General features: G+C 41.8%; 1 protein-coding gene across 1 annotated transcript in view; it reads left to right on the top strand.

The window, feature by feature from the left end:
• The window catches only part of LOC311234376 (2-oxoglutarate dehydrogenase-like, mitochondrial), a gene marked incomplete at its 3' end in the record, with an annotated part of 81,746 nt that overhangs the window by 33,004 nt on the left and 33,742 nt on the right, over positions 1-15,000 (top strand). The window contains 2 exon segments of the mRNA XM_084321539.1: positions 4,551-4,579; positions 4,582-4,683. Of these exon segments, the coding sequence (XP_084177665.1) occupies positions 4,551-4,579; positions 4,582-4,683 (131 nt within the window).

Raw genomic sequence — 15,000 nt, 5'->3', positions numbered from 1 at the left:
AGAGAGAGAGGGAGAGGGAGAGAGAGAGAGAGAGAGAGAGAGAGAGAGAGGGGAGAGAGAGAGAGAGAGAGAGAGAACAAGGCAGTCTCTGGAGAATACCATGCTCTCCTCAGGTTCCTGGGTCTCCTCAGGGGTTATGTGTTAATAGTAGGGATGAGTTTGAATATTCGAAAACAGTCTCCACATTCCATAATTTTTTATATATAATATTCAACAAAAAAAATATTTTTCTTTTTTTTTATGGTGAAGCAAACCATTATTATTTAATTCATTTTTATATTTAGAGACAGCCCAATTTTCATAGCCTAATTGATCTAAAAACGCACATGCTGTTACTGTTTCTGTTTGTTTATTAAAAACCGGTTGATGGGCCGATGCAATGCTGTTATTATTATTATTATAGGCTACGATGGCGAACGGTGTCATTTTGATTTATTGTCGGGTCAGCTGAGCCGATCAACGTTCAGGATTATCTGAACTTCAGATTCTGAAGTGCCTATTTATGTGCAATAATACCCTTTGATTTGATTGATCCATTTAAAAAGAATAACTGAATTGAACTGAAACGGAACATTTTTAACTGAATTTTTTTTGGATCCACTTTTTCTCCCATTTTCTATATTTTTCTCCCATCCCAATTTCGTATCATCCAATTCAACCCTCCCCTGTCACGGACGCTGTTTCTTGCCTCCCACAAGCCGGCTGCAATGTGGACTAAGTCATACATAGCACAAGTCCCCTCCGGTACTTTAGGTAACAGCAGTCGCATCTTTTCACCTGCGCAGCTCGATCTCTCAGTGGCGAGGAGTAACGCGTGGGAGGCTCACGCTGCCCCCGACACTTCCTGATTCTACTGCGCAGGCGCACCAACCGACCTGTAGGAGTCGCTGTCCACAATGCCCGATCCCCACCCATCAGTTTCCCACACCACTAATACGGCCAATGTGTATTAGTACGGACGACCAGCTAAACTGAAAGCAATGTGGAGCGCTGGGCTCGAACAGGCGAGCCCAGCGTCTCCGCATTTGTGGCGAGCGCCTTGCCCACTACGCCACGTAGCCGCCCAACTGAATTTAAACTGAAACAGAAAATAACAATATATTTTTTATATTCATTTTGTGTCGATAGTGAGTCGATAACACCCTGCTCTCCATCAGCAGGTCCTGATTCTAGCCCTTCATCAAAGGAGTTTCTCTCAAAGATGTGGAACAAGGATCAAACAAAACTATTACACAGCCTCTGCTCTCGTTAGCTCATAATTAGGCTATTCTAATTCTGATTTCAAAAACCACAAAAAGGAAATATATGACGCTCTTCTTCTGCAGTATTGAGGTTTTTCTTGAAAACATCTCAGCCGAACGGTGCAGTTGGGAGCACCACAAATAAACGAGTAACCGATTGTAATCTTGGGTGTTTATTTGTATAATGTGTATAATAACCAATAAACCGAGGTTATTTTCTGCAGCACTATTTAACCATTACATAACCCCCAAAAGCGCGTCTGTCTGTCTGTCTGTATGTGTGTGTCTGTCTGTTGTCTGTCTGTCTGTCTGTTGTCTGTCTGTCTGTCTGTCTGTCTGTCTGTCTGTCTGTCTGTCTGTCTGTCTGTCTGTCTGTCTGTCTGTCTGTCTGTCTGTTCTGTCTGTCTGTCTGTATGTGTGTGTCTGTTTGTGTCTGTCTGTCTGTCTGTCTGTCTGTCTGTCTGTCTGTCTGTCTGTCTGTCTGTCTGTCTGTCTGTCTGTCTGTCTGTCTGTCTGTCTGTCTGTCTGTCTGTCTGGTCTGTCTGTCTGTCTGTCTGTCTGTCTGTCTGTCTGTCTGTCTGTCTGTCTGTCTGTCTGTCTGTCTGTCTGTCTGTCTGAGCTGGGGGGCTGTTTCCCCGAAGCCTGTTTTTGGGATTCGAACTCCGTCAGGGTTTTTCCGAATGGACGTTCGAACCTTTGTTTTTAATAATAAAAAGAAAATTCAAATTTTATTTAGATTTTTTTATAAACATCCTCAAAGGGAGGGAGGGAGGGAGGGGCTGGGGAGGGGGGGGGGGGCTGGGAGGGAGGGAGGGGGCTGGGAGGGAGGGGGCTGGGGAGGGAGGGAGGGGGCTGGGAGGGAGGGGGGCTGGGAGGGAGGGAGGGGGGCTGGGAGGGAGGGGGGCTGGGAGGGAGGGGGCTGGGAGGGGGGGGGGCTGGGAGGGAGGGAGGGGGCTGGGAGGGGGGGGGGCTGGGAGGGAGGGGGCTGGGAGGGAGGGAGGGGGCTGGGAGGGAGGGGGCTGGGAGGGAGGGGGCTGGAGAGAGGGGGCTGGGAGAGAGGGGGCTGGGAGGGAGGGGGCTGGGAGGGAGGGGGCTGGAGGGAGGGGGCTGGGAGGGAGGGGGGCTGGGAGGGAGGGGGCTGGGAGGGAGGGAGGGGGCTGGGAGGGAGGGGGCTGGGAGGGAGGGGGCTGGGAGGGAGGGAGGGGGCTGGGAGGGAGGGGGCTGGAGGGAGGGGGCTGGGAGGAGAGGGGGCTGGGAGGGAGGGGGGCTGGGAGGGAGGGGGGCTGGGAGGGAGGGGGCTGGCAGGGGCGCGTTACCGCTCGGCTCTCTGCTCCCATCAACTCCAGTCGGGCCTCGTGGTCCTTCTGTCCTGACACAGGAGGAAGGAGAGGAGGCTCCTCACGGATTGGCTGGCTGTCCGGGCTGGAAAACTGATGTGCGCGTGTGCTTATTTCTGTGTGTGTGAGTGTGTGAGTGTGTGTGTGTGTGTGAATGTGTGAGTGTGAGCCTGTTTGTGTGTCTGTGTGTGTGTGTGTGTGTGAGTGTGAGCCTGTTTGTGTGTCTGTGTGTGTGTGTTTGAGTGTGAGCCTGTTTGTGTGTCTGTGTGTGTGTGTTTGAGTGTGAGCCTGTTTGTGTGTCTGTGCGTATGTGTGTTTGAGTGTGAGCCTGTTTGTGTGTGTGTGTGTTTGAGTGTGTGCCTGTTTGTGTGTGTGTGTGTGTGTTTGAGTGTGTGCCTGTTTGTGTGTGTGTGTGTGTTTGAGTGTGAGCCTGTTTGTGTGAGAATCACCGCTCCCTCCCTCCCTCCACCCTAAAACAGAATTCAGGTTGTGCTGATCTGATGATCTGAGACAGTTCAGTCAATATCTACACAGTCCAGAGACCAGTCTCCCTGTGGGAGGCTGGGGGTATTTATAGTCCTGCATTTTTATTATTAATTTGTATTTGGTTTGGTTACTGTCGTGGTGTCCTGGGAGTTGCTCCACTGTCCACTGCAAACAACAAAACTGAGCTGTACACTATTATAGAAAGAACAATTGCGTGAATTACATTTCAGCAGATTCTCCCTTTTCACGTCTAAAGTTCGGCGGCCAAATCGAAGGTTTTTTTCTGTGATTGTTTTTTGGGTTAGAATCCAATTCAATGTGTCTAACGTTTCGCTGACGACGCAGTACTGTGTTCTCCAGATATACGGTAGGAAATTCACACCAGGTGACAAATACAAAATGGATGACTTCCCATATATGAACATGTGTGTGTCTGTGTTTCTCTGTCCCTCGCCTTCTTCTCTTCTTCTTCTTCATCTGTTTCTTCTTCTTCTTCACGTAGAACTCTCTATAACAATCCCCCCCCTATACCTCTGCTGTTTACGGACGTAAATTGTGATATGGTGGTTTTTGTATTTATGTATCTATGTATTTAACTGCATGTAGTATGTACTTGTAAGTGATGTTCTATGTTGGGAACAATGTTATACGCACTGAAAACAAATTCCGCCAGCCTGGCTGTGTGTGGGTCATTAAAGAATCTAATGGAATCTAACTTTAAATAAACAACTCACTGCAGCACCCACGTTACCCACTTTAGGACACTTTAACACACTTTATATTTATTGGTAAAGAGATTTGCACTACAACCCATACCTCATTGCACTTTACCCCAAGTTTGTAACTCAGTTTTTTCCTACTCTGCATTGTATATTGTATATATGTATATTGAACACTTTTTGTTTCACACTTGTTTACGTACTTTTGACTTTCTATTTTATACTTTATCTATTATATAATATCTTATATTTTATAGGATGCTCGATATTGCTTTTTTACAGATACCGATATACCGATATTGTCCAACTCTTAATTTCCGATATCAACCGATATCACATTTTAATGCCGATATCGGCCGATAATATCGGACATCCCTAATTTTTTATCTAGCACACTCTCTCAGGAGCAAAACAGAAAAAAGCATTTCATATAAAAGTATTCTGTATTTTTGTGTGACAACTAATCAAGAAACTTGAACTTGAAACTTAAAATCTAATCTTCTCTTCTTCGTCTGTTTTCTTCTTCTTCTTCTTCTTCTTCTTCTTCTTCTCTTCTTCTTCTTCTTCTTCTTCTTCTTCTCTTCTTCTTCTTCTTCTTCTTCTTCTTCTTCTTCTTCTTCTTCTTCTTCTTCTTCTTCTTCTTTCTTCTTCTTCTTCTTCTTCTTCTTCTTCTTCTTCTTCTTCTTCTCTTCTTCTTCTTCATTCTTCTTCTTCTTCTTCTTCTTCTTCTTCTTCTTCTTCTTCTTCTTCTTCTTCTTCACGCGTAGTCACCGTCATCACGTGCTCCACGACCAGGAGGTGACCAGCGGTTCTGTGTGCCCATGAACCACCTGCGGCCCGGCCAGGCAGGCGCCATACACACCGTCTGCAACAGCTCCCTGTCCGAGTACGGAGTCCTGGGTGAGGTTCTGACCGGTGGCAGTGCGGGGAGGGGGGGTGGGGGCGACTCGGAACATCCCTTTTTTTTATCCACTTTTTTCCTCCTCCTGTTTTCTGTGTTTTTTCTCCCATCCCAATTTAGTCGTTATGCCATAGATATCTATAGAACACTAGATAGCTTAAGGCGGAGTCACCAGCGTCACTGAACCGCCGCCATCTTGCTCCAGTCAGCCTTGAGTGAGAGTGAGTGAGCTGCACAGACAAAAATACTCATAACTCGCTGAAATATTGACGGATTTACAAACGGGTTGGTTTGCTATAAACATCAAAGATGTAGTTATGATACTGCATACTTATAAAAAAAAATTTAAAGATTTTTTTTTTTTTACAAACCGCTTGAATCATAGCCACGTTAATAATGCTTGTAATAAACCAAACCGTTTGTAAATCCGTCAATATTTCAGCGAGTTATGAGTATGTTTGTCTGTGCAGCTCACTCACTCTCACTCAAGGCTAACTGGAGCAAGATGGCGGCGGTTCAGTGACGTCGCTCTCCATTGGCCGGCAGCGCGGGCAATCTATCTATCTAGTGTTCTATATATATCTATGGTTATGCCAATTTCCCCCTTCCCTTCCTGGTCATTGCTCGCATGTGCCCCCCACTGGTCGGTCTAGGGAGCCCTGAAGTCTATCACATGCTTCCTCCGAGACATGGGAGACAGCCAGCAGCATCTTTTCACCTGCCAGCGCGGACTCTCATTGATGAGGTGTAACGCGTGGGAGGTCACACTACCCTCACCATTTCCCTCCCTCGCTGTGCAGGCGCCCTGACCGACCTGTAGGAGTCGCTGTTTACAACGACCAGAATACCACCCCACCCCACCGGCTTCCCTCCCGCTGACTCTGCCAATCGAGTCAGTATGGACGGCCGGCCCAAGCCGGAGGCAACGCTGACAGCCGGATTCGATACCAGAGTGTCTCTCACGTTGGTGACGAGTGCTTAGTCCGCTGCGCCACCCAGCTGCTAGACTCAGAACATCCTGAGGGAGAGGAGCCACCTTCAGTTGGCATGCAGTCAGAATGAGGCACAGCGCCCCCTGTAGACGAGGTTTAAATCAACATGGTTACAAACATGGTGCATAGTAGTATAGACATAATATTAGCATAGTAGGTAGTAGTATAGATATTAGCATAGTAGATACTGGTAGTAGTATAGTCATATTAGCATAGTAGGTAGTAGTATAGTCATATTAGTATAGTAGGTAGTAGTATAGACATATTAGCATAGTAGGTGGTAAATTGGTAATATAGGCATAATAGCATAGTAGGTAGTAGCTTGGCTGTATTGCTATAGATACAGTTAAATGGGGAGGTTTATCTACATACAATTTTACATTCAGTCATTTAGCTGAATGCTTTCATCCAAAGAGACTTACAGATTGTGAACAAGTCAGCAGGAAGGTACATCTCTGGCAGCTAAGGCTCAGTGGCGATCGTTCGTCAAATAGTGTTGAACTTGAGTGTTACTGTACATAGTCGTATTGACATATTAGCATGATAGGTAGTAGTATGAGGATAGTAACACAGTACATAGTGGTATGGTACATAATAGTAAAAGACAGTAGGAAGGTTCGTTTTTTTTCTTTCTTTCTTTTTATTATCTCTGTTAGAGGGATCTCACATCACTCCTGTGATAAAGGCAGAATATTTGCTTTGTTTTGATGAATCAGTCCTCTCTACTCTTCTGTGCTCAGATCTCTCCAAACTCACTTTGTGTGTATGTGTGTGTGTGTGTGAGCGTGAGTGTGCGTGTGCACATGTGTGTGCGCTTGCGCGTGTGTGCGTGTGCATGCGCGTGTGTGTGTGTGACAGGCTGCCTCGCCGTATGTTTTTGTGGTTAAAGATGAAAGGAGCCTCTCACGGTACCCTACTCCGGCGTTGACCCATTTAGTCCAGTCTGTTGGCTTCTGTCGACTTTTCATTAATGTAGTATATATATCCTGTATTCCTTCAGACTCTGTGTTTGTTTATTGATGAAGAAAAACGTCTCAAATCCTTCTATATACCTACTTATACACCTGCATATAACCCATGTAGCTCTGTACGATAGCATGTACAATAATGCTGTACAGATGAAGCGTTTAGTTTTCCTGGGCGCTTTGCCGCGACGTGAGCACGGTTATATCACGTCGTGGAAATGAATTAGGAACCCAGGCTGCTGTTCTATTTTATGCCGCCAGGAGGCGCAAAGTCATTAGACGGACGCTACAACGTCCTACACAGTATACTGTATAACGATCTGTATGTTTTGTTGTCTAAAATAAATACCATACCATGTCTAAAGCAATGTTGCTGAATAAAATAATTAACCAGTTAAAACCTGTCGAATGGAGCAGTCAATGTATATATTTTGTGTAGATAGCTAGGTGGGCTCTATTTATAATGATATATTTCATCTAGTACCGTGGTCTAGTGGTTTATCCCCATTCCTTTCAAGCCGGCGCCCGGGGTTTGATTCCCAGCCCTTTCTAATATTTATATTTTTTTTTTATTATTTATAAAATTAAATTGCCCGCAACGATGTGCATAATACAATAGTAATAATATATAATAAGAATCCAACCAATAGAGCGACATTGTGCAATAAACAAGTAAACAAAGTAGGGCATATCGGCATTTGTACATGAGTTATTCTGAGTCAACTTATTGTCTGTTGTTGCTACGCAACTTCACTTGACTTGAAAAGACTTGATACCTCCCCCCATGCCCAACGATTAAAAATTAACGTTATTAAATGTATATATATTAATTCATTTTGCGCGAATCCACACTTCATTTCCCAGACCCACTTTGTTTTGAAACAACCAATCACGTTGCGCGATAGCACGAGCGATCCACAGTCAGTAATAATGTTACAGCTGAGTTCACGGCGAAATGTGAGTTCAGCCTCCTCTGAACAAGCCCCCAGGAAGCTACAATGTGAGAGCAGAGTATTTAGCTTCATACGTTTAGTTTATTTTATTTATTTAGCACATTATTTAAAAAAACAGTGCTAGGAGGGAACGAAGCCCAAAGGGCATGTACAAAGTTCCACTCCCATCTCATTGTCCATAAACAATATGAACGAAATACATGTGTAGCAAGGTCTACACACTATAGCGAAAACATGGAAGATTGACACGAGTCAGTAACAAGAACAATTTTTTTTTTTTATATACAGCAACCTAATTATATACTTCAGGCTAAGTTTTGCCAATAATATTACTCAGCTCAATGAGCTTAGTCCAGCTCAATACATACAATTGTTAAGGGGGTGCAGACCTGAGAAATACTTTCGTCTTGTTTACATCAGGGTCCCCCAACAATTAGCATTTCAATGGTGTGTGGGGGGTTGCCAATCCAATGTGACACCTTCACAGGCTAGTCTTTCTCTGCTCTGCATGCCCTTAAACATTTTGTGTGTATTGAGCCATACTGTATTGTACCCATTCTGCAATCAGTTAAATAAAGTTTTCATTAATTCATTCTGTCCATCTGTCTCTCTCACTTGTTTAATCTTTCACTGCAACACTGGTTCTCTCGCAAAACCCCAAACGTTACAATGCCCGCTACGATTGTGCAATAAAACAATAGTTTCGTTTGAGTTTACTCAGTTTATTTGATCAGGGACAGTGCATATCAATCAACAGTTATACATTTATAAATGAATACAATTACAGAAGAAAAAACATTATTATCAAACCAGATTGGAGGAGTGTAAAGGGGATAGTAAGAGACTATGGAAAACATTGAATGAACCATTTGACATTGCAACTCATTTCAACAATTACTTTGTTTCCAAGGTAAACACAATTATAAATCAAATGTTGCCAATGAGTGGTAAGCTGTCAGACTCTGTAATTAAAAAACATATAATGTATGACAAGAAATGCCGATTTAAATTTAAATGCACAAGTCCAAATGATATTGAAAAGCTCCTCCTATCACTTAAACCAGATAAACCTTGCGGTGTTGATAATCTGAATGGAACACTGCTACAAATCTCTGCAAAATGTGTGGCTAAGCCACTATCACATATTTGATTTGTATGTTTTTTGTTTAATGCCCTTGTTTTTATGTTGAAACGTGTTGTGTGCCGTGTTGGTCAGGACTCCCTGGAAGAAGATATATTGTATCTCAATGGGACATTCCTGGATAAATAAAGGATATAAAAAAAAAAAATAGAAAAGAAAATAGCTGACACTTTTATCCAAAGCGACTTACAAGTTCTGTTCGACAACTTGTAACTTCTCAGTTACAGTGGGTGACAATATTGTCACAAGGAAAGATGAAATTACCTACCTGGGTTCCATCCTAGAGGCTAATCTCTCCTGTGACAAAATTATTAAACAATTATTAAACACGTTACATACAAAACTGTCTCTTCTGTTATTCAAGTGTTCTGATGGGAATGGTGTATTGTACCACACATAAAAATAGGGAAAAACAATGTCCAGGCACGCACTCCAGGTTTTTCCAAATTTATTGGCAGCCTGAAATCATATCATGACGTTTCGGTGTGAAACGTTTGACCAATTACTTGACAAATGACCTGTTGACCAAGATGGCCACAAGAACAAAAAAATACAATAAAATGTAATATAACAAGCTGTACGCAATGTATATAAAGAAACAAGAGGAATTAAAATACAATTATATAGGATATAGTGTGTTTTGTCTCAAGTGCCATGCTTTCTCAAAATCCTGCAAAACTGAAGATGTCCTCCACAAAAAAACTCAACATTGTGATTGTGCAAAATACAATAAGTAAATACCCTAGAAGCAGTGGATATTGACACATTGAATGCATAACATAGGAAGGTTGTAGAAACATTAAGCCTTAGTCGCATCAATGTCAGCATCAGCATCTTGAATGGATTAAGCGACTTCTTCACAGGAAGGTGGGGACTAAGGTATGCATAGAGTGCTAACAAAATCTGGAATGTAGGTAGACCAGTGAAAAATAAAACCTTCTCATCTTTACCCACAAATGCACTTTGGTCATAGGTAGAGGACAACTGTTTCACATCAGAACGCAACTGAAGGTTTTCCGCTCTCAGATTTATAACTTCATTGGTCATAGAATAAATAAAATCACCAGTCATATCAGTTTGAGTACCTATACTGCACACATTATCACTTGCAGCAGAATCATCAGCAGCAGCTGGTATGTCCATAAGAAGCAAGGCATGGGCAGCATCCACCTTCAGTTTCTGCTGGGTACGATTCACACGCCGTTGGTATTGTGTTTCTTTAGGTGGTTGCAGAGAAGAAGGCTGTTGCTTTCCGGTCATATTTACAGATGGCACCCAATCTGGGTCATCTTTCTTGTACAGGTGACACTTTTTACCTGGAATACAATAATGAAAAATATAGCACACTTTAGACGCTACATTTTAGGAACATTTACAGAAACGGAGTCTTACACTGTAGTAGGTTATGAAATGAGATAAGAATCATATCCAGCCTCATACTATTCCACTGTAAAATGATAGTCACTGTTATTAATATTTCACATAACGTTACCTGGCGTAACGTTACCATAACGTAAACTGAGTCTTACACTACTACTGTAGTAGGTTATGAAATGAGATAAGAATCATATCCAGCCTCATACTATTCCACTGTAAAATGATAGTCGCTGTTATTAATATTTCACATAACGTTACCTGACAAGAAACACTTTGTTTTGACACTACATTTTAGGAACATTTACAGAAACGGAGTCTTACACTGTAGTAGGTTATGAAATGAGATAAGAATCATATCCAGCCTCATACTATTCCACTGTAAAATGATAGTTGCTGTTATTAATATTTCACATAACGTTACCTGACAAGAAACACTTTGTTTTGACACTACATTTTAAGTACATTTACAGAAACGGAGTCTTACACTGTAGTAGGTTATGAAATGAGATAAGAATCATATCCAGCCTCATACTATTCCACTGTAAAATGATAGTTGCTGTTATTAATATTTCACATAACGTTACCTGACGTAACGTTACCATAACGTAAACTGAGTCTTACACTACTACTGTAGTAGGTTATGAAATGAGATAATCATATCCAGCATCATACTATTCCACTGTAAAATGATAGTTGCTGTTATTAATATTTCACATAACGTTACCTGACGTAACGTTACCATAACGTAAACTGAGTCTTACACTACTACTGTAGTAGGTTATGAAATGAGATAACAATCATATCCAGCCAAGAATATATTTCACATTACCTGACAAGAAATGCGCAGAACAAACTCGAATGTTGACAAGAGTCTTGCCATGGAAATCCTGGTTCAGTTTGGCCAACCACAAACGTCTCCTTTCCTGAGACAATTGTTTGCCCTCTTCTCCTTGATTTGTGATGACAATTGGCAATCTGAAGAACTCCAAATGCTTTTCCCTATCCGACCTATTAGTACAGCCAAGAACACGGCAATAATTGACCATTTTGAGCAAAAATGAACTTGAAGAGTTGCTAGTTCGATGCAATCACGCGTTGTTTACATCCAAGTTTATCGCCAAGTAGGCCGACTTCCGGTTTGATGACGCGCCGTGAGAACACTCTTAACTCATGTACAAATGCCGATATGCCCTACTTTGTTTACTTGTTTATTGCACAATGTCGCTCTATTGGTTGGATTCTTATTATATATTATTACTATTGTATTATGCACATCGTTGCGGGCAATTTAATTTTATAAATAATAAAAAAAAATATAAATATTAGAAAGGGCTGGGAATCAAACCCCGGGCGTCGGCTTGAAAGGAATGGGGATAAACCACTAGACCACGGTACTAGTCAAAATATATCATTATAAATAGAGCCCACCTGGCACCTCCACTGCTAATTCGACAGGTCTTAACGGTTTCATTATTTTATTCAGCAACATTGCGTACACAAACTTATTGTTACCAAGAAGCATTACACAAACGCTTTCTTTTGATGAAATGAATGGACAAGAGAGCCGTACGTCGGCCATCTAATGAAGTTAGATTTGACACGTTTTAATATTATACACTTTGACTGCTGAATTGACACGTTTAACTTATTCATTCTTTAATTCAGCAACATTCATTCATGCAGTCTGTAGACATACTGTAGGACGTTGTAGCATCCTATGAATGAAGTCACCAGCTGTAATGGAATTGAATGGAACTCGAGCTTAGTCCAGCGCGGAGCTCCTCGGGCAGTTGTCACCAGCTGTATGAGAGCGCCCCCGCTGGTCATTGTTAACATTAACCTCGCAAAACGGCATCATAACGGCAGGCAAACAGCTGTTCCTGGACTTTTCCCAGCTGTATCTGTATATACCGTATACCGTATATATTTATTCTTACCGTATATATATATACAGTATATCTATCCACATCTGTCTGTAATTTCTTGCATATAATCCTTTTTACATACCTGTAGATACTATATATATCTGTATATATCCCTTATCTACTCTTACTAGTTACGCTGCTGGCCAGTATGACTTACTACCATAGTGTCTTTATACCTGTATCACTGTACATATTAATACTATATCTCTGCCGTCCCCCGTGTAAACTGCAATGGAATATGGGGCATCTCTCTCTCTCTTTACCTAATATTTTGATTCTATCCTGACATTTTTCAGTTGGAAGGGCAGTCTATATGCGTAACGGCAAAAAAAAAAAAAATATATATAGGCTATATATATTTTTTTCTTCCAAAAAGGGCACTTTTTTATGAGGCTCAAAAAGGGCAGGTGCTCAAGCACCCCTTGGGCTCTATGTGTGCACGTGCCTGGTCTACTGTAGCTGAAATAGAAGGTTGGCACTGGGCGTGATTCGGTAGAGACGGTTGCCACTCAGCATGATACACTATGTTGTCCGAGGGAAGCAACAGTTGTGATTGGAGGAACAAGAAAAGAGGGCAGGGTTTGAGATGGGTCAATTCATGTAATGCAGTTCCATTGATTGATTGATTGATTGATTGATTGATTGAAAATGTTATTAACAGATTGCAGAATGGGTACAATACAGTACGGCTCAATACACACAATTGTTAAGGGGATGCAGACCAGAGAAAGACTTTCGTCTTGTTTACATCAAAGTCCCCCCATTTTCAATTCATAATGACATTTATGACATACACGACATACAGATATACAGTACTGTTTACCAGAGATCATAACAGAAACGATATACATTCGTTCATCTCAACAATATAGCACCAGATAATCCAGATAATCATAGACTTTGGACCACTTGGTATTATATAAAAGTATTATATTGGTATATTGGTATTATAATTTTTTTTATTATATATATATATATATATATATATATATATATATATATATATATATATATATATATATATATATATATATATATATATATATATATATATATATATATATATATATATATGTATATATATACTAACCTGTCTTGTACTAGTATGCACTCTGCTACTAAGAAATCTACCTTGCTGACCCCTATTAGTCGACTAATCGGTCGAAAGGAGCCGTAGTCGACTGGCCAACCTCTTAGTCGAATATATAAAAAAAAAGAAAGAAAGAAATATTTATAATTATTATTATTTTTCTTTTTTGTATCATTCTTTCCAAAATAAAAGAGGCCTAGAAGCGTGGCTAATGCTAATGGCACGCATACCAGAGGCTAACTGCCTAAGAAAACAGGCACAGAGGCACTGAAAGAGGATTTCACCCATCAATGAACACACTAGACTATATAGACAAATATCAAGATGTATCCATCAGTGGACCAATTGCATGCTTTCGCAGAGAACAAGAAGCCTTCAGTCGACTCCTTCAGACATTAAGCACCCCCACAGCCCAAATGGAATATATATATATATTTTTTTAATATTATAATAATTTTTTTTTTATAGTCGACCAATAATCGACTAACGGCAAATTTTGGCCAATCATAGTCGACCATCCAAATCCTTAGTCGGGGACAGCCCTACTACCTACTATGCTAATAGGTCTCCACTACTAGGCACTCAAGACTGTAGCACTCAAGTTCAACACTGTTTGACAAACAATCTTACTGCTGACTGGTCGTACAGAACCCGTAAGTCGCTTTGGATAAAAGTGTCTTTAAGTTTTGTCTTTAAAATGTTTTGAAACTAGCCACTTAGACCACATTTTATCTAATGGAATCTGACCTGTGGGGATTGGATTGGATTGGATTGGATTTTATTGACAACAAACATAACAACATTGACAGATCAACATTTGTATTCGCCTTGTCAGGGATAAACGAATTCATGTTCATTGGTGCATTAAAAACAATAATTATTTTCATCAACAAAGTGCACAGAGACATTACTCATGGTTCAGCAGAGGTTCAGCACATAATACAGTCGCACCGACATTACAGTAGCAGGGTGCTAAACAGCGGCTCCCTCATCCTGGATCTGAACATCGCAGCACTCTCTGGGTCTCCTTGATATTGATGGTAGTTTGTTCCACTCCACTGCACCTCTATATCTAAATGACACTTGACCTATCTTCCTGTTGTGTTTACAGGGGACTACATTTCTCAGGCTTCCTCTTGTGTTGTGTGTGTGTGTGTGCAATCATTTCAAGGTGGTTGTGAAAATATGTTCAATGAATCATAAGTAACATGATAAAAGGATGGAGGGTAACACTAAACCCCTAACTCTAACCCTAACCTTAACCCCTAACTCTAACCCTAACCTTAACCCTAACTCTAACCCTAATAAATTTTTTTTTAATCCTGAAAATGAATAAATATTCAATATGTATGGTGAGGACTGAATAATGTTAATAATGATATTCATGAGGCGGTTAGGTGGCCGAGCGGAGATTGCGTTCGTCACCAGCCCCGGAGCTGTGAGCTGGATTCGCCTGTTCGAATCCAGCTCACAGCTCCGGGGTTGTCACCAGCTTGGCTGGCCGCCTGCACTAATACAATTGGCAGTATTAGAGGGTGGGAGAAGCTGGCGGGGTGGGTCCGGGTCGTTGTAAACAGCGACTCCTACAGTTCGGTCGGGGCGCCTGCTAAGCGCGGATAGGACTTGAGGGGGATAGTGTGATCCTCCCACACGCTACGCCCTCTCAGTGAGAGTCCGCGCTGCCAGGTGAAAAGAAGCGGTTGATTGGCTGGACGTGTGTCGGAGGAAGCACGTGATAGCCTCCACTCTCCCAGATGATCTGACTGTGGGGGGTAAGTGCGCAGCGACCAGGAAGGGACTGGGAATTGGCATAACGACTAACATTGGGATGGGAGAAAATCGGAGGAAAATGGAGGGGGGAAAAGATTAAAAA

Source organism: Notolepis coatsorum (assembly GCF_963971535.1).
Source record: "Notolepis coatsorum genome assembly, chromosome: 9".
In the NCBI taxonomy this organism is placed as follows: domain Eukaryota; kingdom Metazoa; phylum Chordata; class Actinopteri; order Aulopiformes; family Paralepididae; genus Notolepis; species Notolepis coatsorum.
This window is presented reverse-complemented; position numbering and strand designations above follow the sequence as displayed.